We start from the raw sequence: 27,984 nt of genomic DNA on the forward strand, positions 1-27,984 counted from the left end.
TCTTACCTGCTGACATCAGTACAAATGCAGAAAATAATGCAATTTCATCTTCGGTCAGGTGCATAGAACATAAGCTCTTTCCAAATTCAAACACAAAGCTAATAAAGTCTTCACAACCTGTGAAAAATTAAAATAAAGACAGTTCAGGATTTTGTTTATTAACCTTGGAGAAAAATGTGGATGCAGATGAAGAAAGATCCAGTAACTGAAGATCAGAGGGGATAGTAATTATATAAGTGAACAGTTCGAAATCGTGAAAGAAAAATCGGTTTTAGTCAGTCTCACCATCACTACTACACCATTAACACCATCATCACCACGCTATCGTCATTGACAAGGGTAATTAATGTTTGTTGTATGGTTATTATGTCATGTATTCTAAGAAGTTTCTCTGGATTTTCTCATATTTCAAAACAGCCCTGTGAGGGAGGTACAGCCCTGTTTTGTAGGAGAAGAAGCCGAGACCTGGCAGAGATGAGTCATGTATCTGAGGTCACACAGGTAGAAAGTACAGCCTGAGACAGCCAGCCTGAGTGACTTCAGAGCCCACCTATTTAGTGGTCTATGGCGACAATCTAATTGAGATGTTAAATTCATTCTCGTTTTACCTTAAAATGGTAACAAGTAACATATCCTGGTGGGAAAACTACTGCGACTGCTTACCGAACTGAAAACATGAACTCTGAAAGTCCGCTAAAACAATGATGCAGTCCCTAAAAGACTGGTTAAGTCTGGTGGCTGTTCCTTCAGAGTGGCCTTTTCTTAAGTGGAAATGCTTAAATGGCAGTGGAGTGCCCTACACTTACCCCACACCCAGCATGTGTCAGGTAACTCTAAAAAAGATCCTTTAACACAATTTGGATGCCTTCTCATTGTTTTTCATGACTATATTCCACTTTATTTAAATTACAGAAATTCAAAATAATTTATAAAGTATATGTCATAGTTTCACTTAGCTCTACTTTATTTCCTTGATATTTGCATTTCCTCCTCATTAAATGTTATTTGAGGGGTCAGGAATGGCAGACTTTATGTTCCTTGCTTGCTTTTTTATATCCCCTTCAAATGTGGTTTCTTAAAATCTGGAAGGGGAAATGGAAGGACATAGAATATAAATCTCTTTAGTTACCAGTGGGATAAAATGAAAATCTAGATCTTTACATGGAATACACACAAAAAACACTTGAGATATGGGACTTTTCTATAAGTAAAATAAGTATGAAATCTTACTTTTGGTCCAAATAACGAGTTTTCATTTTATTCGCTCAGAGCCCTCACCTAACCCACATCTTTCCCCATAGCCCTGACTGAAAATCCAGGAAGGCAGCTTGAGATGTCCTTACCTAAGGATTTGAAGACATCAGGGCTGGCGTACTTCCCATCGAAGTACACGGTGTTGTTCTGAGAGTCGAAGGCACGGCACATTCTGATGAACACCACCTCTAGAGAACCTGACAGACACAGAATTGGTTTGGGTCATGTGATCTAGAGGACTTTATTCCCGAGGTGCTAATGTAGAGCCCTCTCTGATACAGCAAGTGGGCACTGTTTGCGGAGGAGCTTGCAGTGGGCTCCTGGTCACTGTCCCTCTCTGTGCAAAAGTGGAGAGCTCACCACTGTAAGCACTGACCATCCTGCTAAAACAGCCCTCTCAGAATGAGGACTGACTTACAAATGACTTGGCCTATACTCCTGACCTTGCACAGTGGAGTCTCAGAGTTACTAGGGAAGTGGTTAGTCATATTTATCAAAGCAATCACAACCAGGAACGGCTCCCTGAGTTCTGCTAGTCTCTTGCTAAAAACTCAGTATTAGGACCTGGAGGCTAGACAAGACACAGGTGGTAGTAAAATTTGGGAATGTAGGTGTCCTTCAATTTAATCCTTTCACCTAGAGGAAAAACAGTATGGAGGGAATGTTTCCTGAACACGGCTTCAAAAACCCTTGAAAAGCACTCAATTTTTGCTAAGGAAAACCTGAGCGATTATTGCTGGAGAAAAAAAACTGCTCTCGACACTTTCCTTACCAAGCACTTCTTTAACAAGCAGGCGAAAGCAGGTTAGGAAGAGACATCAGAATTTACTTGCAAAGTGCATACCTGCTTTTAGAAGCACAATTTGATCGTTTTGACACAGTTCCATAAATCCATCAATGCGTTTGGCGAACTCCACCACATACTGTATAGCTTCTGTAATTTTGATGGCACACAACTGCCACATCACCTCCCGCTGCTGTTACAGAGGGAAATATTAACACACAGGTCACCCGGTATCCTTGGAACAACTTGTTTGTCCCTGTTCTGTAAAATCTGTCTTTGGAAATAGGTTCAAAAAGGCTAGAGGATAAAAAAATAAACAATGGCCTTGTTATTTCTTATAAGCACCGCTTCTGTGTCCTCTCTGCTGCCTCCTATGCCTCTCTTGTGGATGGCAGTGGCACTGGTGGAAGAAGCTATGAACATAAGGTGCTGAGAAGTGAGGAGAGCAGCACCTGCCACTGCTTTAGCCCCAGGCCACAGAGGAGCCAAGTAGGATCTTCTTTCAAGCAATGATTTTTTTGCCTTGGGACATTTAATAACACTTCATTCCCCTTCAAGTAAAGGGGAGCCAATACAATTTATTGTGTACCTACTGTGAGCTAGATGCTTTATGACATCTTTGTCTCCTAGCATCTTCATAAGGACTTTTATCTATCATCCAGAAATGACAGGAAAGCTTAGAGAGGTTCCGCAGCTAGGTGGTGTAAGAGCTGGATTCAAATCCCAGCATGTCTGACTCTGAAATCCCATCTTAAGGACCTTGCTGTTTCTTAATGCTCTCTCGCCTCTCCTTTGCAGCTTTGGCCACAGGGTTACCTGCTGCCTTGAAGGCAGCGAGTGACATATTCCTTGGCCTGGCCTCTTAATTTCCCTTAATATACTCACTTTCCGAGCCAGCTACAGAGTGACCTGGATCTGTCGCATGACACTCTTGTTTCCCCAATCTGCTGGGGTCTAAGAAACACAGAACTGGGAGCCAGGAGTCGGTCTGGTCCTGGTGTTTCCATTCTCCAGCCATAGGCAAGGGATGTTAGTTTCCCCATATGAAACGTGAGAGAAGTTTAAGCTAGATAATCTCCACAGTCCTTTCAAAAGGACTGAGTTTCTGAGATTATTGAAAAAACTCACAGCATTTTCATTTACCAAAGGCTGAACAGATAATTAGATGTTCCCCGTCTCCAGCATACCCTCCTGTGATAGTGGCTTATTGACTGGGGGGTTGTATAGGAAAGGCAGGTTCATAATGCTAGGTTTAGGTTCAGGTCAGAGTTACAATCATAACTTCCAAACCTTGTTTTCATATGTGCTATAAACTCCTTGGTGTAAACCCCTGGCAACAGAAGGCTGAGATTATTTCACATCAACTTCCTAAAAAGTTCCATTGTGATACTAGGACAAATCTATTCATTTAGGTTTTTGGAAGCTGTTTGATCTAGTCCCCTACTGACAAATTGAAGGAGATATGTGCATCTTTATAAAATGAGAATTTGTTATCATGGAAATTTCAAATGCTGGCATCTCACTGAGATTGAAGAGCCTCAAGCACACAATCAGCTTTGGAAGGGAAGGCAGGTTTTAAATCAGAGATCTGGTGTCTGGTAAAAGACACTCATACTTTGGCTACTTGGTGCTCTTGAATACATCTCCTCCACCAAACCCTCCCTGGTGTGGCCTCAGCCCTGAGCCAGCCCCTCCAGTTTGTACCTTGTTTTGATAGTTCTCAGTCTCTTCCTGCAGAAAGGTCTGCCACGTGATCTGCTGCAGCTCTTCTCTCAAGTACTGGCAGGTTTCCAGGTGTGATTTGGATATATTCTGGGCAAGGTGTTCTAAGAGGGAAGACAGGAGATCACAGACATGAAAAGGGGCACATTCTTCTTTGGATACTCAGTGATGCCTCCACCCGGCATTCACTTTAGGAAGCAACAAGGGTAAAGCAGTGTGCTGGGCCTGTTCTGACAATCTTTCCACATCTACACAAGCCATTTGGGACAGTTCAGGATTGGGGAATGGGGAGGGAGGAGCGGGACATTGCAAAGCCATCATTTCATGAGGAGGCTTGGTGACTTCAGAGACCTGTTGACCTTGACCTTGTTCTGTGTTTCACTAGTGTCTGGGAATGAACCAACACTGACCTAGAGAGCTAAGGGGAATGATCGACATCTTCTTGGCATTTTTATGCTAGCCTGAAAAGCTCATGAAAAACTAGGAAATAATATTATTTTATGAAGACAGGTATGCCTCTTTTGTCTTGCCTACAGACCGCAGGACAGACACTGCAGGGCCTAACATTTGAGTAGGTGTAGTGCAATGAAGAGAGAAACCCTGCCCCTGGACTGTCAGGATCTGCATCTGAGCTTTGATTTATTAGCTGTGGGATCCTAGGTATGTTTTATTTGACTTCTCTCTGCCTTGGTTTCCTCATTTCCAAAGTGAAGAAAGTAGTACTTTTTTCATAGGGCTGCTGTGGAAACTAAATAGCTGAGCACTTGGAAGGGTTACATAGTGTGTACAATTATTATACTTGAGTGTGGGAAGTTTGATGATACTAAGATGCCAAAGACATTTTCTTTGGAAATTTATAATCTGTGGACATGTGCAGACACACTGAAAAGGAAAATTGAAGAGATCAGGCAATAAGGTATGAAGGTGAATTACATCAGGAGATTAAAAAAAAAAAGACACTATTAGGAAGGGGGGAGGCCAGTGTTGACTGAGTGGAACCGGGAGCTGTTTCTTGGCAGACAGGTTGCAATGGACCCTGAAGAACCGGCAAGATTGGCAGTGGGATTTGGGGTGTTGGGAGGTGGACCAGCTCCATGCAGAGGTGGTGGACGAAGAACACATACAGCATTTATCGGGGGCAGGTAATTGTGATGGACAACAATGTCAAAGTAGAAACACAGGGAAGAGCCTGGCCCCTGAGTGGGAGGATTGAATCTGGACCTGAGGTAACAAGCAATCAGCAGGATTGAAAAGTGCACCTGGAGACGGTGGATGAGCAGTTTCGTGCTGGGGGGGGGTGGGGGGGTGGGAGCACAGGCGGGGCAGGAGGACCAATAAGGCTGCTAGAGGACGAGTGAGGAGCAGGCTGGTAATGACTGGTATGGGAAAAGAGACTGATGAAAGAAAGTGGTGCTACTCGGGAGGCTGAGGCAGGAGAATCAGAAGTTCAAGGCCTGTCTCAAAATTTAAAATTCTTTTTAGAAAGGGCTAGGGATGTAGCTTAGTGCTTTCTGAATTCAATCTCCAGTACCAAAACACACGTATGCACACAAGCATGTGCTTAAAAGAACTGACGCACATCTGCAAATAAGAAACCACACCCAAAAATGACCCCTTCTCCCCGAGTCCTGGATATACAATAGGCAGTGGTGCTGAATGCAGATTTGACAACACTCAAAAGAGTGTTTGTCTGTAAATTTGTTACTGCTTCCCTCAAACAGAAGGAGATTGTTTGTGTGAAAACAGAGCAGGTTCACCTAAATGGAGTTGGAAACGAGAATCTCCTTGGAGACACAGAAACATAATAAATCTTAACGGTCCTATTTGGCAACACACAGACGCTAAAACAGCATGGATAGATGGCATAAAAAATAAAACATAAACAGAGGGAAAAAAAGTAAGGCAAAAAAAGAGAGAAACCAACAGAGGAAGGAGCCAGTCAGTCCTGTGTCTCAGAATCCGTGGTGCTTATGAAGAGTAAAGAGAAAGGGTAACGGGAGTCAGAAACCAGAACATCAATGCATAAATACGGCATTGAACTAACTCCAGTGGAAAGATCTCTCACTACGTAAGTGTTCCTGGAATGTAAGCCCATTTTGAAGGTATGAAAAAAGTGAAGCTGACCGTTTACAGGGCATGGGAAGCAGCTCATACTGTACTGTTCTGGGTATGCTGCTTTTCCACACCAGAGAGTCAGCATCTTGTTTCACTTCATCTTCAAAAATGTTACCGGGGTGGGGATGCGCCTCAGTGGTAGAGCGTTTTCGTGGCAAGTGCAAGGTCCTGGGTTCGATCGCCAGTACTTAGGGAAAAGAAATGATTGCAACTCACCCCTGCTTCATTGTATCCAGCTTTCAGAACAGCCAATAAGCGAGACAACGGGCAGTGCAATTCACAGGATGTACCAGTAGAGGGCAGTGGCTGCGTTCGCACCAACTGCTCACTGTCTTTGATTTTAATTTAAAATAGATTGGATTTTAGATATTTTGCAATTTTTACATCTCCATTTCATCAAAGGAGACTATGGAAGGGGTGACTAAAAGTTAAGAGTGGGTGTGGCCTTTTCCAGACACCGTGAATGGTGACATACCTAGTAACTACAGAGACTGGGTTTCTAGTCTGCTCTCACACGTCTCACTGTGTGTGCGAGCGTGCGTGTGTGCGTGTGTGTTGGGGGGTGGAGCGGGCAAGTCCCTTTTTCTGCTCGACCACGATTAGTTCATCAGTGCCGCCACCTTCTAGGTACATCAGATGGAAACTCTGGCTGCGGAGTCCCAGACGTTCACAGTGGGAAGGAACTTTAGACATGATCTGGTCTAAACTCTGCTGATTTCAGGTGACATTATCAACAATTGGTGACAATTAACACTCATGTGGCATTGACCATGTGCCACCAGACTCGTATATTTCGCATGTATTGTGAATATATGAACATATGTATACTGTATTCCCCCTGCCTCACTTAATCATAATTCCGGGAGAATAGAACTGGTAGTCTCCATTTTACATCTGAGGAGACTGAGCCGCAGTGAGGTTGAGTGACTTCGCCAGGGTGTCATGACTAGCAGGGGGCAGGGTTGGGATCTGAACACAGCCTAGCTTCCAGGTCTGTGTTCAGGCTTCACTCTGTAGGGAGGGGGACTGCAGGTGACTGGAGGTACAGGGGACGTGACTTCACAGGGCTGTCCAACTTAGAGCAGGAGCGGGACCAGGACTGCTAAGGGGCGACGTCTTCTCACTCTCTGTCCAGTATGTCAGCATTAATCAACAATTACGGCGCCACACAGGAGCAGAACTTTAAAAAAGGAGGAAGCTAGGTTGTTCATCGGGAGTATATAATTCAGGCTGGAATTGCACTTCAAGGGCAGCATTTCCTACCCAAGGATGGAGACGTGTTCCACTGCAAGTGAAAGGCTGTGGATACTATTATTGAAAAGTAGGATTGGACGTAGGCTAAGGTAATTTACACTTTCTTATTGCACAGTTGGCTTCATGTGCTTAAAGTCTGATGAGAGTCATCAGGTGGCAGGGGAAGCTCTGAGGAAGCACCAAGGAGTTTCAGGTTGCTCTGGGGGTGGTGCGGCTCACCTTGGGCCTTTTTCTCGTCACTTTTGGACCCCTGAACTATTCTGCATATGTAAATGACACAGAAAATTGGAAACCAATTTTATGCTTTTCTCAAAAATTCTAATTTTCTAGATTTTTTTTTTTTTTTGGAAGCAGGGTCTTACTTGTGTGCCACTGCACTGTTTCCTTCCAGTTTAGTTTTGAGTTTGGGGCTACTCTTAGTGATGAGTTAGTTCACTGTGGAAAAGGCTCCAATGCATTTGAAAAAGCCCTAATTTAAAAGGGCACAAAGCCTGAGGACCTAGGGCCCCCCGACTGCACTGGAGATGCCCACCGTGAAAAAAGACTGTTTGTCTGGGGACCTGGGGGAGGCGTTTGGACATCTCTGGCCCCCATCAGGTATTAGCGCAGTTTCACCCAAAGTGCCAAGTTCAAAGGCAGCACTTCGGCTCAGCCCTGTGGCTCTGTCTTAGGATGGAACATCTGACAAGCAAAGAGGACTGATTCACTAGTATTTCTGGTAAGGTGGAAGCAAACTTAAAGTGAGTGAGGTCATTTTTCATGGGCTCATGTCACCTTTCAATCAAATCCTTATTCATTTCTGAAAATTTTACTTTCATTACAGTTCTGCTTAAGGCTCAGTCAACCAAGATTTCATGACAAAAATGGATGGTTTTGTTCTAGTTCAAGAAAAAAAAAATCAAACCTACCTCTCTGCTCAGCTTGGCTTCTAGTTCAGAGGTTTCTCTGTTAATCAAAAGAGCTGCAATACACCTTTAATGCTGTTCAGTGGTTAAAGACCAGGCTCAAAATGTCTCTGCGCTTGAGGATTTAAATTTAGCCCCATAAAGAGATGCTTGTGTAGAAACTGTAAAGAATGTTCAATTTGTTCTATTTGGAGAAAGATTTTACTGGAAATAAAAATTTTCACTTAAAAGATGTTTTATGGAGTACAGATGGGGAGAAACCATCTAAAGAACACAGCCATTATTTCTGTGAACTGAGGATTTCTGTGCTCAAGTCAGAACCTGCTGGTTCTTTCTACCTGAGGTCTTCATTCTCCCCTTGTGTTAACTTAGTCCCCTCCACTGCTGCTAATTGAAATATCCCAAAGGATTATAACCTTGTGTTAGGGGTCACCAGGAAGAGCACATCAAACTCTCATACTGCAAAGGTCCTTATCAGAGTTTTTCTAATAATAGTGCTATATTTAAAAATCAATTAAATATAGCAGAGGATGGTAACATCTCTTCCTCAAAGTGGAAAGTTTTCCACTGTGTGTGTTATCAACATTTCTAGGTCACATCTCCTAAGAAGCAGCCACGTCCCAGCAACAAGGAAATGACAGAAATTACGGGCATTTGTTGGTGTTGTGATCCTTATGTGAAATCTGTCAATTCTGTCATCAATATTCATCCTGAGAGCATTTTGGCAAGCAAAGAAGCTGCCTTTGAATATTTATAACATACTTCAAGGTTGCAAAGCTTAGGTACCTGCAGTGGCCGGGCAAAGGACAGAGGTGGAATTAGTGAGGTGGACATCAGGAGTCGCTACCCCAACCCCAATGTACCAGTTGGCTGCTGACATTTGCAAATGTTGGCCTGGTGGAATTTGATCCCCACCCCAACACAGGGCTGAAAACGTGAGCTTTTCAGTGCAAATGTCCATGTCGGGGTGGCGGGACAACACGACTGGCCAATGGGACAAAGCCAAAGTCAAGAGGAGTAACTTCTGGTGCTGAGCCGTGCAACGCACTGACTGTGCTGAACAGTCTTGTAGGGAATATCTGAAACTCACCAGAAGAGAGGGCTGTGAATATTCCCTCTGAGTGGTGATGTGCATGCTAAGTATTCTCCATTACTACACACTCTATACATGTATCAAAACAGCACACTGTTCTCCGCAAGTGGACACACTTATGTGTCTTTGAAAAAAACAAGTTTCAATTTTAGCAATCAGTTCAAAAATTTTAAAATTCTGCACTGGGAAAAAAAAACAAAAACAAGCCTGCCTGCCAGTGGCCTCAGGTACAAAGTGATACCTGGAGTATAAGGAAAGGAAGTGACTCTGAGGGTCATGCGGCCATTGGAGTGTTCTGTGCACTGTGGACCGTGAAGGCTGCATTCGTTCATCCCGTCTCACTGCTGATGCTGAGAGGTGAATGTGTTCCTGGACACACTGGGGCAAACAGTAAGCTGCCAAAAGCAAGGGTGTCAGCTGGGCAAGGGGGTGCATACCTGTGAGCCCAGCACCCTGGGAGGCTGAGGCAGGAAGATCGAAAGTTCGAGCCGCGCATGGGCAACTTAGCTGGGGGATGCAGCTCAGTGCAAAGGCCCTGGTTCAAATCCTCAGTAGTGAGGGCAGCTGGATGACTGAGGTGCATTGCAGTGCTTTAGCAACCTGGTCATTTTGTGGGTGGCAGCCTGCTGCGGAAGTGTGCATGGCCTTACCTAGCTCTGCCATGGACACGGTCGGGGAGGTCTCTCCATTGGTGAAGGAACAGTAGGGAAAGAAGCCGGATGCTGGTGTGTAGTCACAAATGGGCTCGGGTTTGATGCCATTGATGTCCAGCCCCGACTGGTCTGGGGAGGGCTGGATGTCCAGGTAGAAGCTGCTGACGGCTGAGTCGGCCTTGCTGCCCTCGGGGGTGTGCCCGTCCATGTAGGTGCTGAGGTCCTCGTGGAGCTCCGTCAGCCCATTGGCCGAAATGCTGTAGGTGGGCGTCAGCGGCTCGGCCTCCCCGGGCTGCTGCTGGTGGTCTCGCTGCTGCTGCTGCAGCCGGTGCTTCTGCACCTCTGCATACAAGCTGTCTCTCTGCTTCTTCGACATCCGCCCGAACTTCACAGCTGGAAGAGAAAAGCCGCCTCAGTCCTAAGCCCCACGGCCACAAAGTCAGACACTGTCCCCTTGTCAAAACCATCCTGCCCCACACAGGCCGGCTCCATCCCTCTCTGGCACACACACTCAGGAAAAGCCATGTCTCAGACCCAGCACCTGCAGGGGCATCGCTGGAGCAGCCGGCTCAGGGAGGGTACCCCGAGATGTAACTTAAGGGGCTTGTTCACGCTGCACCATGCAGCCAGCCTGGACCTTCTCCTGTGCCAGTGCTCAGCCTGGGATGCACAGTCCCCCTAGATACACTGAGGCAGAGTTGTCAGGCCTCCACTTTTGTCTGACTCTTCTCTCTGCTCAAATGAGTTCCTTCTGTGTCAGACAGCTGCACCTGCGGCTTCCTGCAGAGGCCCGGACAGACTGCATGAGGCTCTAATTCTCCGAATTACAGCACCTCTGACTGGCCCTGACCTAAGAAGTCCCCTCCTCCACTCATGGTCCCTGGAAGCCCCTGGGAAATCCTCAGACCCATCTTGAAGTGACAGTTTCTGCTGTTCTCATGTATCTTCCAGTAGAGCACTGTATTAGATTCCCGTTGGGTGGATTTGCATCTATAACGCTTCTCCTTGGAATGGGCCCCTGTATTTAAAGTGGAGCAATGGCCTCAGCAACTTTCCAGATTAATCAGAATCTGTTTCTCCTGAAGTGGGGGTGGGGTCAGAAGCCTTTGATTGCCTGCTCTGAATTCTCCCTCTAAGTTGCTTCAGCTGGACTCTTACCTGCAGCTAAAACCTCTGCTGGGGGCCCTAGTTCCCCTAACTGTGGTTAGTTAGTCCTGATTACGGAGGTGAACCTGTCCTGTTGACCATCATCCTGGCTACCCGAGTCTGGGGCAGGAGAGATGGAAACGGAGGTGGTGTCCGTCCACCCACCAGGTGGGGGATTCTCCTGCTGCTGAGGGGAATGTGCTGCCGCTCTGCACAGGGAAAACAAATGAATGGAGAACACTGGCCAGCTGTCATTTGCTACCACTTAGGTAAGGACGTTAGGTGGCACTGCTTTGACAGCTGATGTGGGCTCCGGATTTCAGGACTGTGACTTTATAAGCCTCCAGATTCTTTCCATACCCACAGTTGTTTGTTCTGTCTCTCCCTCCCATCTTTCTTTCTCTCTTTTTCGTAGTACTGGGGATTGAACCCAGGCTACTGCATAATAGGCAAGTGCTCTACCACTGAGCTACAGCCCTGGCCCTTTGAAAAAATTTTTTTATTTTGACACAGGGTCTTACTAAGTTTGCAGCCGGGCTTCCACCCTGCCATCCTCCTGCCTCAGCCTCTTGAGTAGCTGAGATTGTAAATGTGCACTGCCATACCTAGCTTGTGTTATTTCTTTCTCTCTCTCTCTTTTTTTTTTGGTACCAGGAATTGAACTCAGGGCCTCATGCTGAGTTATATATAAAAATTCCAGAAGGTATCCTGAGGGCACTTCATTTTCTGAAAAAGATTACTCTCAGAAACCCAAGGGAATTAATACCCAGAGGTGAAACTTACTCTGCTGTGAGACTCCACAGTTGTGTTTTAACTTTAACATCAACACCAGTAATCTTATCATCCAGAAAGCGAAGTAAAGGGGCCAGCTCCTGAGAAAATGCACCTACCACCTGTGACTTTAACTTTCAGGCTCCTAAGTGAACTAATGATTTTAACCCCAGGTTGGTAAGGAGTACACCTAACTTTGTCACCCTGGTGTCACTGTAAGGTGAACTGCAGAGCTGCGTGTCTTGGGAATTTCTGAGAATACAGTATAAGTTCTGTGACTGAAGTCTTTGGATGACAGAAACTTTTCTAGTGGCGGATAGGGTGGCCATGCAGACCGTAGGAATAGAAGTGGACTTGTTCCTGGCGGGTCCACAGACCCTGGGTACCTCTGATTCTGGGGACGCCAGGCTTCCCACTGACTGAAACTCCCCTGGATGGGACCTTTTCCTTCAAAGGGATCTCTGAAGACAGCAGCTGATATATTTGGAAAAGTCCTTAAGACGGACTAGCTGTACTTTCCGCCTAATTTCCCTATATAAGAATAACCGTCTTGAAATCTGGTGTTGATTATTCAGTGCACTTAAGATAGTTTTCCAGGAGGATCTTAAAATGTCTGTAAGAACAGTAGACAGTCTCTAGTCCTTAAAATAGTGCAAATGCTCATTTCATTAAGAGAAGCTATTTCCACACATTCTGTCCGAACAAATATTTGACTTTGGCCTGGGATTCCAAAGATCCAGTTAGCACAACAGCTACTTCATCCCTGCTGCCAGTAAACTCACTAGCGTAAGGCAAGTGATGATTGTCTTGTGTTTTCTGCGGGGCTGCTTGTGGGAAGGGTAGGTATCAAGGCCCTCAGATGACGCTAACCTTCATCCACCTGTCATGTCTGAAGTGTCAAAAACCCCAGGGACTTCTCAGTGTCAGACCCTCATCCTCTGAAGCTCCCCGCAGCCACTCTGCTGCCCCTAGTGGTATGTGGAGAGAAGGCAACTGCTGTGGATTCCACAAAGCTGAGGAGCCAGGGTGGGGCCCTGCACTGTCTCAACTCCAGGCCACTGTGGCAGTCAAGCTGCACACACTCACCATCTCGAGACATCCCCACGGCGAGACATTTCTGCAGCCGACAGTGCTGGCAGCGGTTCCTACTGGTTCGATCAATCAGACAGTTCTTCTGACGAGGACAGGAGTAGGTGGCATTGCTTTGCTGACTTCTCCTGAAAAAGCCCTGTGATTCAGTTATAAAATATAAAACAGGTTAGTGTCAGTTCCACGGGTAGGACACTAAACGCAGTATGCTAAGCACTGAGCGGCATTAATATTTAATGGAGAATTAAACTTGTAGCAGCATCATCCAGGAGACCATTAATGAAATTAAAGTCACTTCTTTTTCCTTGAGTAAAAGTGATCCCCAGAGCCTCATCTTCCATCCCTTACACATGCAGAACTTTCTTTAACTGCACGACACTTGCTTATGTCAAAGGCAGGAGATCGGCTCCCGTTCTTGGCTTCAAATGACCAAAAGCAATGAGTTTGATGAGATGATGAAAAGAGATTTATCTTTAAACTTTATATTGAAAGTATTTTTAGTTCAGTAAACACAAATATTCCTCTGGGATGCCCAGAGTCGGGGCAAATGCAACTGTGTGCAGTCCTGGTATGCACAGTGGACTCTGGTGGCCGATGGGTCAGTGGGAATGGGCCTCAATCCCGGTTAGTTTGGAAATACCAGTGAGCAGAACCATGGCCTTCAAGATTTGACAGATCCAAGCTGATGTTCCTCAGGGTTCTTCTGCATGTTAAGCACTGCTTTGCAAACGAGAGCATGTGCAAAAGCAGCTACTCATGGACCCCGAGAATCCTATTTTTATTAACTCTCAGCACTACGTATTCCCAGCTCATTGATTCTTAATATTTACTCTCTTATAAAACTACAAGTTTTCCTTTTAGGCATGTTTCACCAGCAGCCTATAAGCTTTACTATGTACTATTTTCATTATCATTCACTTGAAAATGTGTCTGAATTCTCCATAGATTGCTTCTTTAACCCATCCATTCCTTAGAAACCTATTTCTTAATTTGCAAATATATGATGGGTTTGGGTTATCTTTTTATTATTGGCTTATCTTTCAGTGGGGTGTTTTTTTTTTTTGTATCGGGGATCGAACTCAGGACCTTGCACTTGTGAGGCAGGTGCAGGGCCACTGAGCTAAATCCCCAGCCCCTTTTTTAAGCGAGGCACAACACAGAAGAAAAATAAGGTAACCAGTCATTTCTATGATGCAGCCCACAAGGATATTCTTCATAGCACTACCTATAATATGAAAAAATTTAGAAGGATCCTAGATGTCCAACATTAGTGAACCAAAAGTCCTACTGTATACCCACCCTTACAGTGGAATTCAGCCCCTGCAAAACAATGGTAGTTCAGAAATGCAATTACTGTTAGAAAGAGGTCAGAAAAATATACTGGAGAATTTTTAAAAAGCAGCTAAAGAGCTAAACGGTGTAATTTTTTTTAAAAAAGGAACCCACATATTTAACTGAGAAGAAACTTGGAAAATTATGCACCAAAGTGAGAACTGTTGGTTTGGTGGGTGGGGTCCCAGGTGATTCAGAATTTTTCTGTTTGTTTTCTGGTTTTTTTCCTACACTATTGCAATGGAAGGACATGTGAGGCAAGAGCAGTCTAGTACCTCCAGTTCCTTGTGTGGGTGACCAGGGGGCTTCATGGGCCAGGGCGATATGTATGGTGTGTGTGACTTTGGTCCCCAGTTCTTTGCTTTTGGGAATGGGGGGCGGGGCAGGAGCCTGGCCTCTCACCCCTTCCCGCACTCCACTAAGCTGCTTGCTAACTTAAACACGGGCGAGGCCAGGGGCCCAGCATCTCTGACTCTCTATTTGACTTTAAATCTGGCCTCTATCAGGCCTGGCCTCTTCTATAAAGCAGTCTCTTCTCAGAAGAGCTGTGGGCTATGTGTTGTCCTCTGTGAAGAGGAAGTAAGAAGTGAATCCCTCTTTGGGGATGAATGGAGAGAATTCAAGAATACACGAACCGGGGACGTCAGTCCTTGGAAAGAGGTATCAAGGTCACCTGGGGAGGTCTGCTGTGGGCAGAGATGCAGCTCCCTATCAGAGCTGCAGGGTGTTCTATCTCTCGCTCCGGACAAGTAGGGCTTAGCTGTTGTTAGTGGGGGCTGAATTTTGTTAGCTTCGCATTCAGCCCATTAACAGTTGGCTCAATGACTGTCATTGTCCATCTTCTCTTTTCCTTCCAGTGGAACCATCACCCTAGGCCACCAGACCGTCTCCTGGACCTCTGCAGACCCCCTCCCAGTGTTTGTCACCTCTCCTCCTAGGTTCTTTTCCACCTCTCGTATTTCTTCTCAGGATCCTCTCCAATTCCGTCACTTCTTTCAAAAGTCTGAAATCCAGAACTAGGCCCAGCTCTGGAGTAATGGTCGGGTCAGTAACAAAACCATGCTACATTACCTCAGTTCCCATCTATTAATTTACCTCACACCAGCCATAAATAAAGTTCTGGGATGCTGGCACCGCAGCCTTATGTGACCCCAGCCTGTTCTGTCTGTAGAAGCTCGGAGAGGGTGTCATGACGGTAGGCCTTAATGTGTGCTTGCATTACTCACATCTTTTCATTCTGGGTTTTTGTTTTGCAGTATAGCAGTGGAACCTCACACTTCTGCACTGAGCTATGACTCCAGCTCTTCTTATTTTTTTTGTTTTGAGACCAGGTCTTGCTAAGTTGCCCAGGCTGGGCTTGAACTTGAGATCCTCCTGCCTCAGCCTCCCAGAGTGCTGGGGTGATGGTCCTGTGAAACCACACACAGCTTTATTCCGTATTTCTGATGCTCTGATATCTTAGGGCCCTGCTGACCCTGAGGTAGTGCACTACCCTGGGCTACCTGATCCCCACAGAGAGCAAGCATACTGCCTCAGGCCTTTCCATACAAGCCTGAACCTAGACACCCAACCACCTCCCTTATTGGGCACTCTGCTTCCAGGGTCTGTTCCCCCGGCATCTCCAGCCCAGAGCCACAGCCAGGCAGCAGCAGCAGCTGCAGCAGCAGAGCCACGCCCCAGTGCCTGTAACGATGACAGCCAGGCTGCTACCCTGCTGCACACTGCCTTCCTGTGGGAACCCCACAGAGGCCCTGGCCCAAGTTTTCCTGTCACTCTCCTGCTCTGGATCCCCCGGTGCTCCTGTGGCCCTCATGGCGGGCCTGGGGCCTGTGTGTAGGGATCTGTGAGCGTCACAAATGGCTTCCTCATGGTGGCTGTTTCCGTATCCAGGGAGCGGGGATGGTGGGTCGCGGTAGCAGCACTTCCTGCGTGCCAGGCACTGTGTGCCCCGCAGTGGCACACAATTTCACGTTAACAGGCACAGGCACTGACTCCCCTTTCCCTGTTATGAGGCGAACAGAGCCGAGCCCACCTGAGGTGCAGTGACCTGGCGCGGACCCACCCCGCACAGGAAGTAGAGCCCAGCGTGAATTTCGGGGCTTCCTTCTCGAGCGGCGCTGTTGGCCTTGGCGTTGGAAGAGTCCCGTCTCGTGAGCTCAGTCGGTGTGAACCGGCTCGCCAGGCAGCCCGGGGCCCCAGGCCTCACAGCAGACCCTCCTGTGGCTGGCCCGGGTGCAGCCCACAAGCAACGCGAGAAACAGCCTTCCGATGCCATGGTTTTGGGGCTTTATGCTCTGGCCGGGTATTATTTCACTTCAGCACGTAGCTTTGCAGGGCTGGGGCCTGACGCGGAGTCACACAGACGCCCCCTTTCGTCCTCTCACCCCTGTCTCAGCCGCACCGCAGACAACCGAGGAGCTCGGCGCAGGCAGCGGTGTCTCCACAGCCGCCCGGGTGTCTGCACCGTCACCGTCCCCGCGAGGCCCAGCCAGGTGCCTGCTTCCCAGCCGAGCGGTCTCCTCACAGGAGGACATTTGTTTAGACGTCTGGGTTTGGGGGTGCACGCAGGCGCGCCCGCTCTTCAGCCTCGTCCGCTCAGCTCCGCAGGGTGCACGACGAAGGGCAGAGCGGGCTTCCTGCTCTAGCCATGCGGGCTTGGTGGGGCTGTCAGGACACGGCGGAGACAGGAGACGCCGGGAAAGCCTCGCGTCACCGAAACCCCGAGCCCTGCGTTGCAGGAAATGAATAGTGGCCAGCTTTCTTTCTATAAATGTTTTATTAGTACATATATCCAATACATAAGGAATATTCATCGTGGGGTGTTGGTACGTCCACACAGCTCATCTGAATCCTTTTTACTCCTTTCCTTCCTCCATCCCTAGGTCTGCCTCCCATCCGCAAAAGGTCTACTTCCATGTTTCCTATTGTCTTATTTTTCTCTATAAATAATGTATACTTTGGCTTCCTCATCAAAGGGAAGCCATGTGCTATTTAATCTTGTTTGATATATTGAGCTTAACATTATGGTCTCAAGATGCATCCATTTGCCCGAATATGACTCAAATTTATCCTTCTTTATGGCTGAGTGCTACTCCATTGTGTGTATATACCACAGAGGCCGCTTTTTTTTTTTTTTTTTTTAAAAACCTTTTCAGCGTGCCTTGGGGGTTACTCAAGTTTAAGCATTTGGGAAGTTGAACTGATAAAATGCTAAAGCTGAAGAACACGCATGAGAGGAGGAGGAGGAGAGCGGAAGAAAAGTGGCGAGTATAGGTGGTACCTTCTGACCTACAGGTAGAGAAGCAGGGTGTGTTCTGGTTGGGAGCAGTCCTGAAGCAAGTCCCTCTGAGAAATGAGTACCTGAGCTGCAGGGGCCGGGGCAGCTCATGATGGTGCCGGCAGCATGGGGAGGACCTGGGAAGCCCGTACCTTAAGGAAAGCGCTGAAGGTGTAAGCTCACTGGGATGGCTACTGAGCACATAATTTTGTACCTATGTCGAAAAGATGAGCTCCTAAGGAGCTTTTTGGTTTTCATAAAAGCATGGTTTTTATGGATATCAAAATACATGAGGATGTGCAGTTACAAAGATGGTGGGCTGGGGCAGAGCCTTCGCGATGAACTTTAGGTACTGCTACTTAGTGCAACAGCGGCACACTGCCGCCACCTGGTGGCCGTACACGAACATGCAGTCATTCCACAGACATTCCTTCCTTCCTCTTGAACCGGAAGTGGGAAGTGGAGGTAGTAATCAGGTCCAGTAGTCATCAATCAGAGTCACCGGGAAGCTTTTAAAAATACACTTTTAGATTTATTACCTTTGGAAATATAGTTCAGGGATACATATTAGTTCGAATACCATGCAATTGCTACTTTTATAGGTCAAAAAAGAAAACACCCACAAAAACTCCCTGAAGTTTATATTTTGCTCTTGTTAATTTTCTGATTTTGCAGACAACGGAAGTGGAGCTGGAACGCTGAATGACTTGTTAAAATTCCCACAGCTGGTGTCGGTGCTGGGGCTCAAATGCCAGCATCCTGATTTTAAGTCCCGGTCCCTCTTACTTAAGGATAGATATTTAAGTACTGGACCAACAAGACTGAGGGCAGGGACTCAACTTGTGACCACAAAGCCCCTACACATCAGCTCTCTGCCTCAATTTCTATGTCTCCAAGGCTTCTCCCAACATCTCTTGCCTTATTTTGCCTCACCTTTAAAGGGCCTTTCATTGGGTTTTATTTCTGATGTCTGCCTTCCATTCTCTGGGAAAGTCTATCCCCTAATGTTTAGAAGAAGCCCAGTAAAGCTGGATGCTAGGGATCTGTCCACCAGCGCCACTAGATTGGCGCTCCCCAAGATGAGGACTGAGGCCAGTGTATTCAGGGGATTTGTTGTTAAATCCAATTGTTTAACCATTATTAAAAAATAACTTATTTATGTTCTTGAGGTCATTTATGCCAGTTGTATCTGAATGGTGGAAATTCTCCATGATAGTACTATTACTCATCTCTACTCTGCACTCCATGAGATGGCGTGCTGGGCGGCTTGAAATGGCCACGTGGTAGGACGATTCATAACACAGAAATTGGCAAATGCTACAAACCCAGGGCTTGATTTTGTTGTCTCAATTTAAAAACCATAACGGAAATGACAGTAATTCAGGTAAAACAAAAAGTACATCATATTCAGAGCCAATACATTGCGAACAGCAGAAAAGAAAGGAAATATTCTTCCAGTATTTGAAAACTATTATCTGATTCAGCAAAGCCGTTCACACATCATCACTGATGAGTAACCGAAGTTCGAAAAATGTCTTTGTTGTTTCACATTTTTCTTACTTGTAAATGAAATGCTGACCAAAATTCATATTGGACTATGGACTTTCATCAGTTGCAACCACAGGCGTGGATGTAGGAGCTGGGTAAAAAGCACTGAGAGCATTTCACAAGACTCATTTGTGGACACAACATTTACAATAAGGAATACAGTACATTTTTTTCATGCGTAAATTGTTGAAATGAACCAGTGAGACACACCCCAGTTATAGATGCTCTGCTTTCTGGACAGCCCATTGCCATGGCAGGGGACTGGATTGAGCCTGGTCCTCACTGGGTCCCCATGTCCCCATCGGCTTGTTTGAAGGAGCCCTCCAGACTCCTGACAGGCATTCACCCCAGGACGTGGTTTGGCCTGCAAGGGCCTCCGTCCCCTTTCCCTCTACCCACACGAGTTGCAGAGCCTCGAGCTGAATGTACCTCAGCCCAGGGCCCACTTCCCATCCTCACATCCCTGTGTCCTCTCGCTCAGTGACAGGTGTCTCTCTCTACCCTTACCAGCTACTCAAGGCGGAAGGGCTTCATTTCTTCTCCTCCTCCTGTCTACTCGCACCCAAACAGCTGCCAGTTCAGGCAGCTTCTCATCACCACCCCAGTCCTCAGGTCCATCCATTTCTCTCCATCTTTACTGAAATGGTTTTTGAAGTTTCCACATCTGTCATCTTCTGAATTGGTTATTATACAGCGGCCCAACTGGTAGCCCTGTTTCCATTCTCATTCTAAAGATCTCTTCCTGAAACATAAATGTTGCTATCCTGCTTAGCGGTTCCCAGTGGCTCCCTACTGATGACCTCCTGTTGTGCCTCTTCCTAAAGTCACCAGCCAAACAAGTGTAAACAGCTGTGTTCTAAGTTCCCCCATGGAAGCCTCTCCCTGCCATTGGATGGAAACTCTCCTTCCTTTCAGAATTCATAGAGAAATTTACTTTTTCTGAGACTTCCTGTGACCTGACCCTTCCCAGGGCCTCTGAACTTAGCCCCCCCCCCCCCGACCCCGCAACAGCCCTTACCTTGCTTTGTCACTAATCGGTCTCCCTCATGGACTGCCTTGCCTCTTTGTTTCCAAGTACTTAAAGTCAACAGATCCTTTTGGAATGAAGACCCAGAGGGAAAACGGTGGTAGTGACAATCACATTCTGAACACCTATTCTATACTAGGCACTGTGTAGAACATTTTGCAAACCTTCCTTGTGATTCACCACACCTTATCATTTGCAAAGATGCTATTTTTACATCTGTTTTACAAATGAGAAAAAGTGCAGAGAGGCTATGGGTCCCAAATCACACAGCAGGTAAGACGAGGGGCTGGGATTTGATTCCTCAGTCTTGGATGCTTCTCATTTCAAAGGCCACAGACTTCTTCATACACCACCCAAAAGCATCGGGGCACACATGCAGGGCAGACTGGACCATGAAAACCCAAGATAAATGGCAAAAAAGCACGCCGTGTTGCAGTTCTGTATTCAAAAGTTCTGTATTTCAGGTGAGGGAGATGGCATTTTATAGGGTCCTAAGTACCCTATGGGAAACACTTGCTAATCTACTTCATAAAAGGCTTTGAGATGTACATGGCACTTCCTATTGGGGTTATTAATAGTTTGCCCCTATGGGGAACTGTGGGTGCAATTGGGGAGGTTCTTAGAGGGGTCTCCTCCTGCTCCGGGCTTCTCATTGAAGCACAGGCTGAAATGCTGATCTGATGTTTGGTCTTTTGACAATTTTCACTTAATGAATTGATTCCTACAGTTCATTAACATACCCACTTCCACTTCTGTATACACATATGTCTTAATTAGCTGCTCATTGGCTGTTTAATTACAAGAAAACAGCTGACAGCTGCCTTGCTGAATTCTAATGGCAGACGCGTTGGAACGGCTACACATTTGCTTTTGACAACCAAGATTTATTCATAACGCTGTGATTTATTGTGAATGCGCCTATGGCTGCTCAAACTATTGTATTTTCCAGTGCAGCTAAAAATTGGAAATTTGGGGGATTGTTAAAGTGGGTGCATGTCTACCTTTCATTTTATTTCTGGGGCTGCCAAGAGCAGAGAATCTTGTAAGAAATGCCCCAGTTTTCTCTCTCGTGGGAACTTCTCTTGAGAATGTATAGAAGTATGAGGGTGAGGAAGAAGAAATATAGGGAGAAAGTTACCTATCTGGATAAAGGTGGCAAGAGGGTAACCCAGTTTTACCAAGGGGGAAAGAGAGGCATGCCTGTCTAGATTAAGATCGAGGAGATGATAAAATGAAAATGGGGTAGGAGACAGGAATAATAGTCCCCTAAGAAGCAAATGAGGAAGAAGAGAACAGTCAATCTTGTTTGCAAAAGTTAGCCGATGCCGCACCACAATCGTACATCTGCAGGGCTGGGGATTTAGCTCAGAGGTGCTGTGCCTGCCTTGCAAGTGCAAGGTCCTGAGTTCGATCTCTGGTTACCGAGGTTGGGGGGGGGGAGTCTAACCATCATACATCTGGCCACAGTAAATCACGGAAATTCAGATCTCCCAAAGTCCACTCTTGCTCCATCCATGACTGGCCTCCCTGCAGAATTGTTTGCACAAATGAAAAGCTGACCTTTCACACTGTGAAAGCTGACCTCTCAGGGCATATTTGGTGAGTCCGGATGTTTGTTTTGCCTGAGATTTGTCACATTCACATCCGACCTGGGCAAAGACCTCGAGAACAGTCACTGCTTCTCAGACAAGCGTGAGGGGCCCTCCCTGGGCCAGCTTTAATCCTGAGCATGAATACATCAGTGCTCAAAAGTGGGCCCAATAGATTCAGGGGCAGTTTCACAATTTAAGTAAAAATATCAGAATTCACTGAAAAAGAACTTGGGGCTAAAAAGCACATTTATGGCAATTTCTCTTTAACCTAATACACAAAAAGCGCCAGAAGTTGCTTTGCCCATTTCTTTGCATGGGGAAAAAAAAGTATCAATTATAGACACTAGGTGTCTTTGAAAAGGCTTTCTATTGTTATTTGAAGAGAATATTAATACAAGGAAATGATTCACATTCTCTCTTTACTGCCTGGAAGAGGACGCTTTTCAGAGGACCTTGTGTTTTGTGTTTTAGATGTATTAATTGATGACTAAATCCTTTGACAAATGAATGCTGCTATTTTTTACTCAGCAAGAGCAAAGGGTCTTAAATGTAATCAGAAACCAATTCATTAGCCCAGATACTGCATTGTACATTACCATGAAAAAATGTATAGTTTAAAAAGCCTAAAGGGAGGTAGATAAAAAGTGTGTGTGGATTATCATGCCAGCTGTCACTGTATCTCATTGTGAAGGCAGGAACTGAGACTGAATGACAGGTCATAGCCCTTCTCCAAAGGACACCTTGACTAACGATTGGGATTTTTAAACACATCATGTTTCTGTTCGCTTTGAGGCCCGACCCTCCACCCGCAGGCCGTAGTGAGTCTGTGGTCTTTTCCTCTGCCCGCCCCTCCACCTCCCCTCCTGAGCTGGGAGTCCATGCTAACCAGCCCCAGGATGCTCTCGACAGCACAAAACCCTTGCAGCCCTGTGTCCTGACCTGTGCCTCTCTGAATCTTCCCAGTCTGTCTCCTCGTTTTGCCAAAACAAGTAGTAAAATACATTTCTGAGAAAAGATTTGCATAGTGGAGCCTTACAACTTGGGGGAAGGCAAACTTACCTACTCTTGTCTTCCGCTGTGCCCAGAAAGCGGCCCTTTGCTCCCATCAGACTGGTTCCACATGTTCCCCAAATCCAGTAAATGCCACCCAGACTTCCCCTGTGCTGCGCCTCTGCCACCCCTCTCGCCTTCCATCCCCGGACAGACCGCCGCGTGGACATGCACTGCTGCGTCACGTTACAGACGAGGCCAGACTCCAGTTTAGTTCTGGTGCCTGTGTTTACCTCTCCCTGTGTGGGCTGCATCTCCACTAGGCTAGAAACTGCTCAAAGGAGGGATTAGCTCTTGGTCCCACTGGAGTGCTCCTATCTACATCGTTTTTCTTTTTTTCCAGTACTGGCGATTGAACCTAGGGAGTAGCAGGTTAGTTACCTCCACAACTGTTATTTTTCATTCTGAGACATGGTCTCTCTAAGTTGCCTAGGCTGGCCTCACCCTTGCCATCTCCCTGCCTCAGCTTGCCGAGTAGCTGAGTGTACAGGTGTGTGCCACCATGTTTGACTTACTGTTTACTGGCAGATTCTTTACAAGAAAGTGCCAGTGGCTGCAATACTATCGGACCATACCGAGCAACATTACCAAGGCACTAAGGGGTTTGGCCTGGTTCTCTGTCATTGCTTGCGACATAACTGGCACTTTTTGCACACTTTACCTGAACATGCACGGTAACTCTGAAACAGTGACAGTTGCTGTCCTCAGTGACAGACGGGACCGACTGATGTCCAGAGCACCTGGAAGGTGCTCACATTGGTCAAAGGCTGAGTGGGGACTCCAACCCAGCCAGTCTGGGGGCAGTCAGAGCACAGCACCAGACTGTCACTGTCCTGGCAGCAAAGGAGACCCAGTGAGCAGGGGGCAAAGGGGCTGCTTCCCCCAGGCAAATGTGTGGGAAACAGATAACTATCCTAACTATCCCAGCAATCAAATAGGGTTTCCAGTTTCTTAGGGTTTCAGGTTGTTGATTTTAAAATGCAATCGAAAATACACTCATAACATGATTTCTTCAGGAAATAGTCACTTTTTTTCTCTCATTAGGTATCTAGTTGATGTATCTAATTAGAAATTTCCTTATGTCCAATTATACTATCACAGACATAATTATTTATAATTCATCATGATATAACCAACTTCACCTGGTTAGAACGTAATAAATAACATCCATGCAGAAATCTCTTGACTTCAGTGTAACTAGGAATAAAAAATGTTAAAGCAGAGCGAAACTGTAATGCAGAACAAATACTGTATGTGTCACAAAGAAACATTAAATAAGTCCCAGACTGGACACGGTCCCAGTCTGTTAATAAAATCATTTTGTTCAGTGCCTTCCCTTGTATGAAATCCATAGAGCGGAGGAAAAGAACCATGGACAACTGAAAACCACTTTGGCAATGAGCCTTTGGGGACAGGATCTGGCAAGGAATCTAGAAAAAGCATAACTATGGAGTAGTAGCTGCCCTTAGTTTTCTTATTTTTATTTTTTCTTATGGGGCAAAAGTGCCTGCATTATACATATGTAAACACTCAATTCAGGTTTTACCGAATAGCATGTCATTCATTAACCTTTCAACTTGCTGGAATATTCCATACAGAGTCGCCCCCTCCCCTAGACTCACTTCCCAGACCGTGCAGTTTGCAGGCGGGACTCAGAGGGATCAGTCCCTTTCTTGGGAAGAATAAGGGACAAGTAGTGACCTGGGGTCCAGGATGGTGCCCAGGGCTAAGAGCCAAGTGGCGCTGTGTAGCTGCCCTTCATGAGAAAGGCCTGTTATTCTAGCTGGGACACGCTTAAGATGCGGGTGAAGGACAGCCAGATCAACTCTGAAAATCAATGGGGTGACAGCTGCCACGGGCAGATCATCCTCTCAATCCTTAATTAATTTTGAGGGAGGGCAGAGTGAAGAAGAAAAGGGTGTGACATTTATTCTTGGTAATCCAGAACCACAGGCACTGAGGGTTATCACAGAGAAGCATAACTCAAAACCACCTTGCAATAGCAAGTTCCTCACTCCTGAAAGGCAGGTAATTTTTTAAAAAATGGATTAAGTGTGTGTGGTGGTGTGCAGAAATCTCCAGCTTCATGAAATTGGGGTGAGTGTGAAGCACGGATATAGGTACACATTCCCAAATGTTACAGTGGTTAACAGTGAAATGAAGAATCGAAAGAAATTAGGAGGTTAGGATGATTAACAGTAAAATGAAGAATTAAAGACAGTATTAGGCTAATTTCCCCAAAGTCTCAGTAATTATTTGTGTCCGTAGGTGATTTTGAATTTTATGACATTGTACTTTCTGGTTTCACTAAAGGAAAGCAACCCAAATTTGTGGATCTTATTTTTTTGCCTCAACCGCAAAAAGCCTGAGGGCTAATTCAGGCCTGATTGTAGCAATCAGCTGTCTCAGAGGCCTCCTGCATGCTTAAAAGCTCCTCTCCTATTTATTTTGTGCTGTTTTATCCTATAAGCTGTCTCAAGGCCCTTCCAATATAAGCAGGAGGATTTAAATCTTAATAAATTGAAATTTAAATGACAGGCAATCTGGGTTGTGGGAGGGGTAGTCCTGAGTTCTTAGGGTAAACATCTTTATTTTCCATTCCCACGTGATTTACAGTTGCTCATTCTGTTCTTGGAACAGCCTTAGAAGGTAGGGAGACTGGTGTCATACCCACTCCCTAGATGAAGAAACAGGGTCACCAGAAGGTAAAGACATGCACAGAACAGTGTGGGCAAATGGCGGCACCAGCTCTAGCATTCAGTTCTTCCGGGAGGCCTTCCCATAACCAATTGGATGTGTTAACGTGTGTAGTGAACAGTGAGACTCAAACAAATTGAGTAAACTTACTGGAAATACCTTTTTAGACACTTTGTAGCAGGGGCAGGATAGCAGTCTAGATTTTACAAAAGATAACCAGACAGCTCATTGCTTCAGTCAGTTCAAGGACTGGAAGTGGCAAACATAAACAAAGCTCAAAACCTTTCTTCAGTCTCCAGATCCTCTCTGGGAAGGAGTAAAAGCACATAGCTTCTTTAACCACTTAACATTTTACCCCCAGCATCATGTTTGTTTACATACTGACTATCCTGAGTTTTGCTCGGGCAAGCGTCATTTCGACTAGTCAGTTCTTGTACTGAATAAATGTGATATAATTGTCATTTTTATATTTCCTGTTGTATCATAAAAGTTAACAAAAAATATGCAATTTTTGGTCACCCTGTATTTAAACAATTGGACTGGTGAGTGGTTAATTGTAACTTAATATTCAATATTTGCTCCATCCTGTCATTTCCCATCACTCAGAATTCTGAGGAGTTGAAATTTAAAACATATTAGTAAAAAATAGAAACCAGAGAGCTACATTGTAACATTAATAGAAACAACAACAATTGAAAAGGCTTACCTTGCAGCCTTCACATGTAATGACACCATAATGGATTCCTGATGATTTGTCTCCACAGATCTTGCATGGAATAATTTCAATTTGAGCTGCAACAGAAGCACGCAACCAGTTAATTACATTTTCTTTTAAACACCTTATAAAAGCGTTCCCTGATCAGCATTTGTATAGTGAAAACTAATAACCTGCTAAACATTATACTGCATTAACTATTCATTGCTGAACTGTGAGGGTCCCCCTAGAGCCCTGGACTAAATTATGGCTGCTCGTTATATAATAGCTTTCGGGTTATTAAAATGGGTCATTTGAGAAGGTGTTTAAGAACCCACAAGAAGACTGGAATCAGCATTTCAATGCCTTCAAGAACTGGAGAGTTCGCAGTTTAAGGCTCAGAGCAAAGCAGATAGTAAAATGCTTCCTCCGATATCACTTTCCATCATTATTTTTAAAAGGTCATTAGTCTGTCTTGGCTGAGTCTTGTAGCTGGTTGAGAAAAATATACTCAAAAAAGTCAGGTGTACTCAGGAAAATGGTCCAATTCAAAATACTGGTGGTTTACATATGATGGTAAGTTCATAATTCTTTATTCATCTTTAAAAAAGATTAACGTAGTTGTCATCTATTAAAAAGTACTTCACTTGTATACAGTCAAAATCTTTCAGCCATAAGTTAATATCTCATCTGAATTTAATAGTGATGAATCATGACAAGTAGGATATGGTTCTGCTTAGTTTTTCGTGTGTTTGAAGTTGATTTCTTGGTACAGTGTGCATGTGTCTATTCACCCGCTTATTTAAAGATACCTCATGCTGGAAGACTAATCAAATAATTAGCATACATTAAACCAGTGTTCTCAAATATGGCACAGCACATTTCTAGGCAAACACATTATATCTTGAGTGAGAGCATAATAAAGAATTTAAATAGTAATTTAAGGAATAGGATAACTAGACAAAAGAAAGTTCTTAGAGCATCTATAATACCAAATTTACTTGTGAGATAAAGAGGACCAATCTGAGGTGTTCAGACAGCCTGGCCATGGTCACCGTTTTACCTGGAATGTTCCATTCTGCTTCCTTTACTTTCCATGGTTTTCACTGCTGGATATCATGTCAGATTATCAGCTAAATTATGCACACAAACTCAACCGCAAGTGCCTGAGTCTACTTCCTTTTTATACAGTTTCTGCTTCCCTCCATGCCTCACACGGAGCAATGACACATGATATCACGTGATGCAATACCCACTCCTTGCTCCTCTAATATAACCTCACATCCCGAGAGAATTTCTGCAGATGTGTACTTCGGATATGATGTGATGCTGTACTCAATACTTAGAGCACAAAAGAAGCCACCTCCTTAGAAACTATGGGTCCTGCTAACTCCCCGCAATGGGGACTGGTATAATCCGGAGCTAATCCACACCCCGATAATAGTTCTAATAGGTATATTCTGGGTTATGCAACTTAGTATGTTTGAGGTTGCATTTAGCAAACATTGTCATTTGCAAGTCTGCCTCACTTTCTTTAGGAAATATGAAATCATGCATCATCTTTAATGGCCCTTCTAATATTTTTAACACAGTCAAGGGAAAGGTTTGTGCCACAGACTGACTGCACTGCTCAGGAGGAAGAGTTAGGCCCGGCATTTTCCAGACTCACAGAAGCCAAGCAGTAAGAAATTTTCAAAGGTGATATCAGCTGAGAGTTATTGTCTGGATTTTCCCACATGGGTTAGGCTGTAATGAGAACGAGTCTCCTTCACCCTGACCCACCAGGAGTAGGATAATTACACAACACAAAGCACTTGGACCACCTATTGAACAGAAATAAATTTATATGTGAAATAAAGACCAACATGGAGCTGCTTCCACCAGTGTTTCCACTCAAGCTGTTGTTGCAGAAACTGGAGATAAGCAAACCTCTTGAGGCCCCAGTTTATGCCAGCAGCAGAACTATCTGAGGCAGCGAGAA

The 27,984-nt window shown here is 45.4% G+C and overlaps 1 protein-coding gene across 5 annotated transcripts in view; it reads right to left on the reverse strand.

The window, feature by feature from the left end:
* Window positions 1-27,984, reverse strand: part of Rora (RAR related orphan receptor A) — a 674,381-nt gene that overhangs the window by 11,944 nt on the left and 634,453 nt on the right. For all 5 annotated transcript variants that reach the window (XM_021237123.2, XM_087199153.1, XM_087199152.1 and 2 more), the window contains 7 exons: window positions 26,016-26,101; window positions 12,784-12,925; window positions 9,778-10,173; window positions 3,743-3,864; window positions 2,099-2,231; window positions 1,344-1,451; window positions 7-117 (listed from right to left, as the gene is read on the reverse strand). In XM_021237123.2, the coding sequence (XP_021092782.1) occupies window positions 7-117; window positions 1,344-1,451; window positions 2,099-2,231; window positions 3,743-3,864; window positions 9,778-10,173; window positions 12,784-12,925; window positions 26,016-26,101 (1,098 nt within the window). The remainder of the gene's footprint in view (window positions 1-6; window positions 118-1,343; window positions 1,452-2,098; window positions 2,232-3,742; window positions 3,865-9,777; window positions 10,174-12,783; window positions 12,926-26,015; window positions 26,102-27,984) is intronic.

The sequence above is a fragment of the Heterocephalus glaber genome, unplaced genomic scaffold, assembly GCF_053883595.1.
Source record: "Heterocephalus glaber isolate CG9 unplaced genomic scaffold, H.glaber_assembly_v1.0 deba00001689, whole genome shotgun sequence".
Lineage (NCBI taxonomy): Eukaryota > Metazoa > Chordata > Mammalia > Rodentia > Bathyergidae > Heterocephalus > Heterocephalus glaber.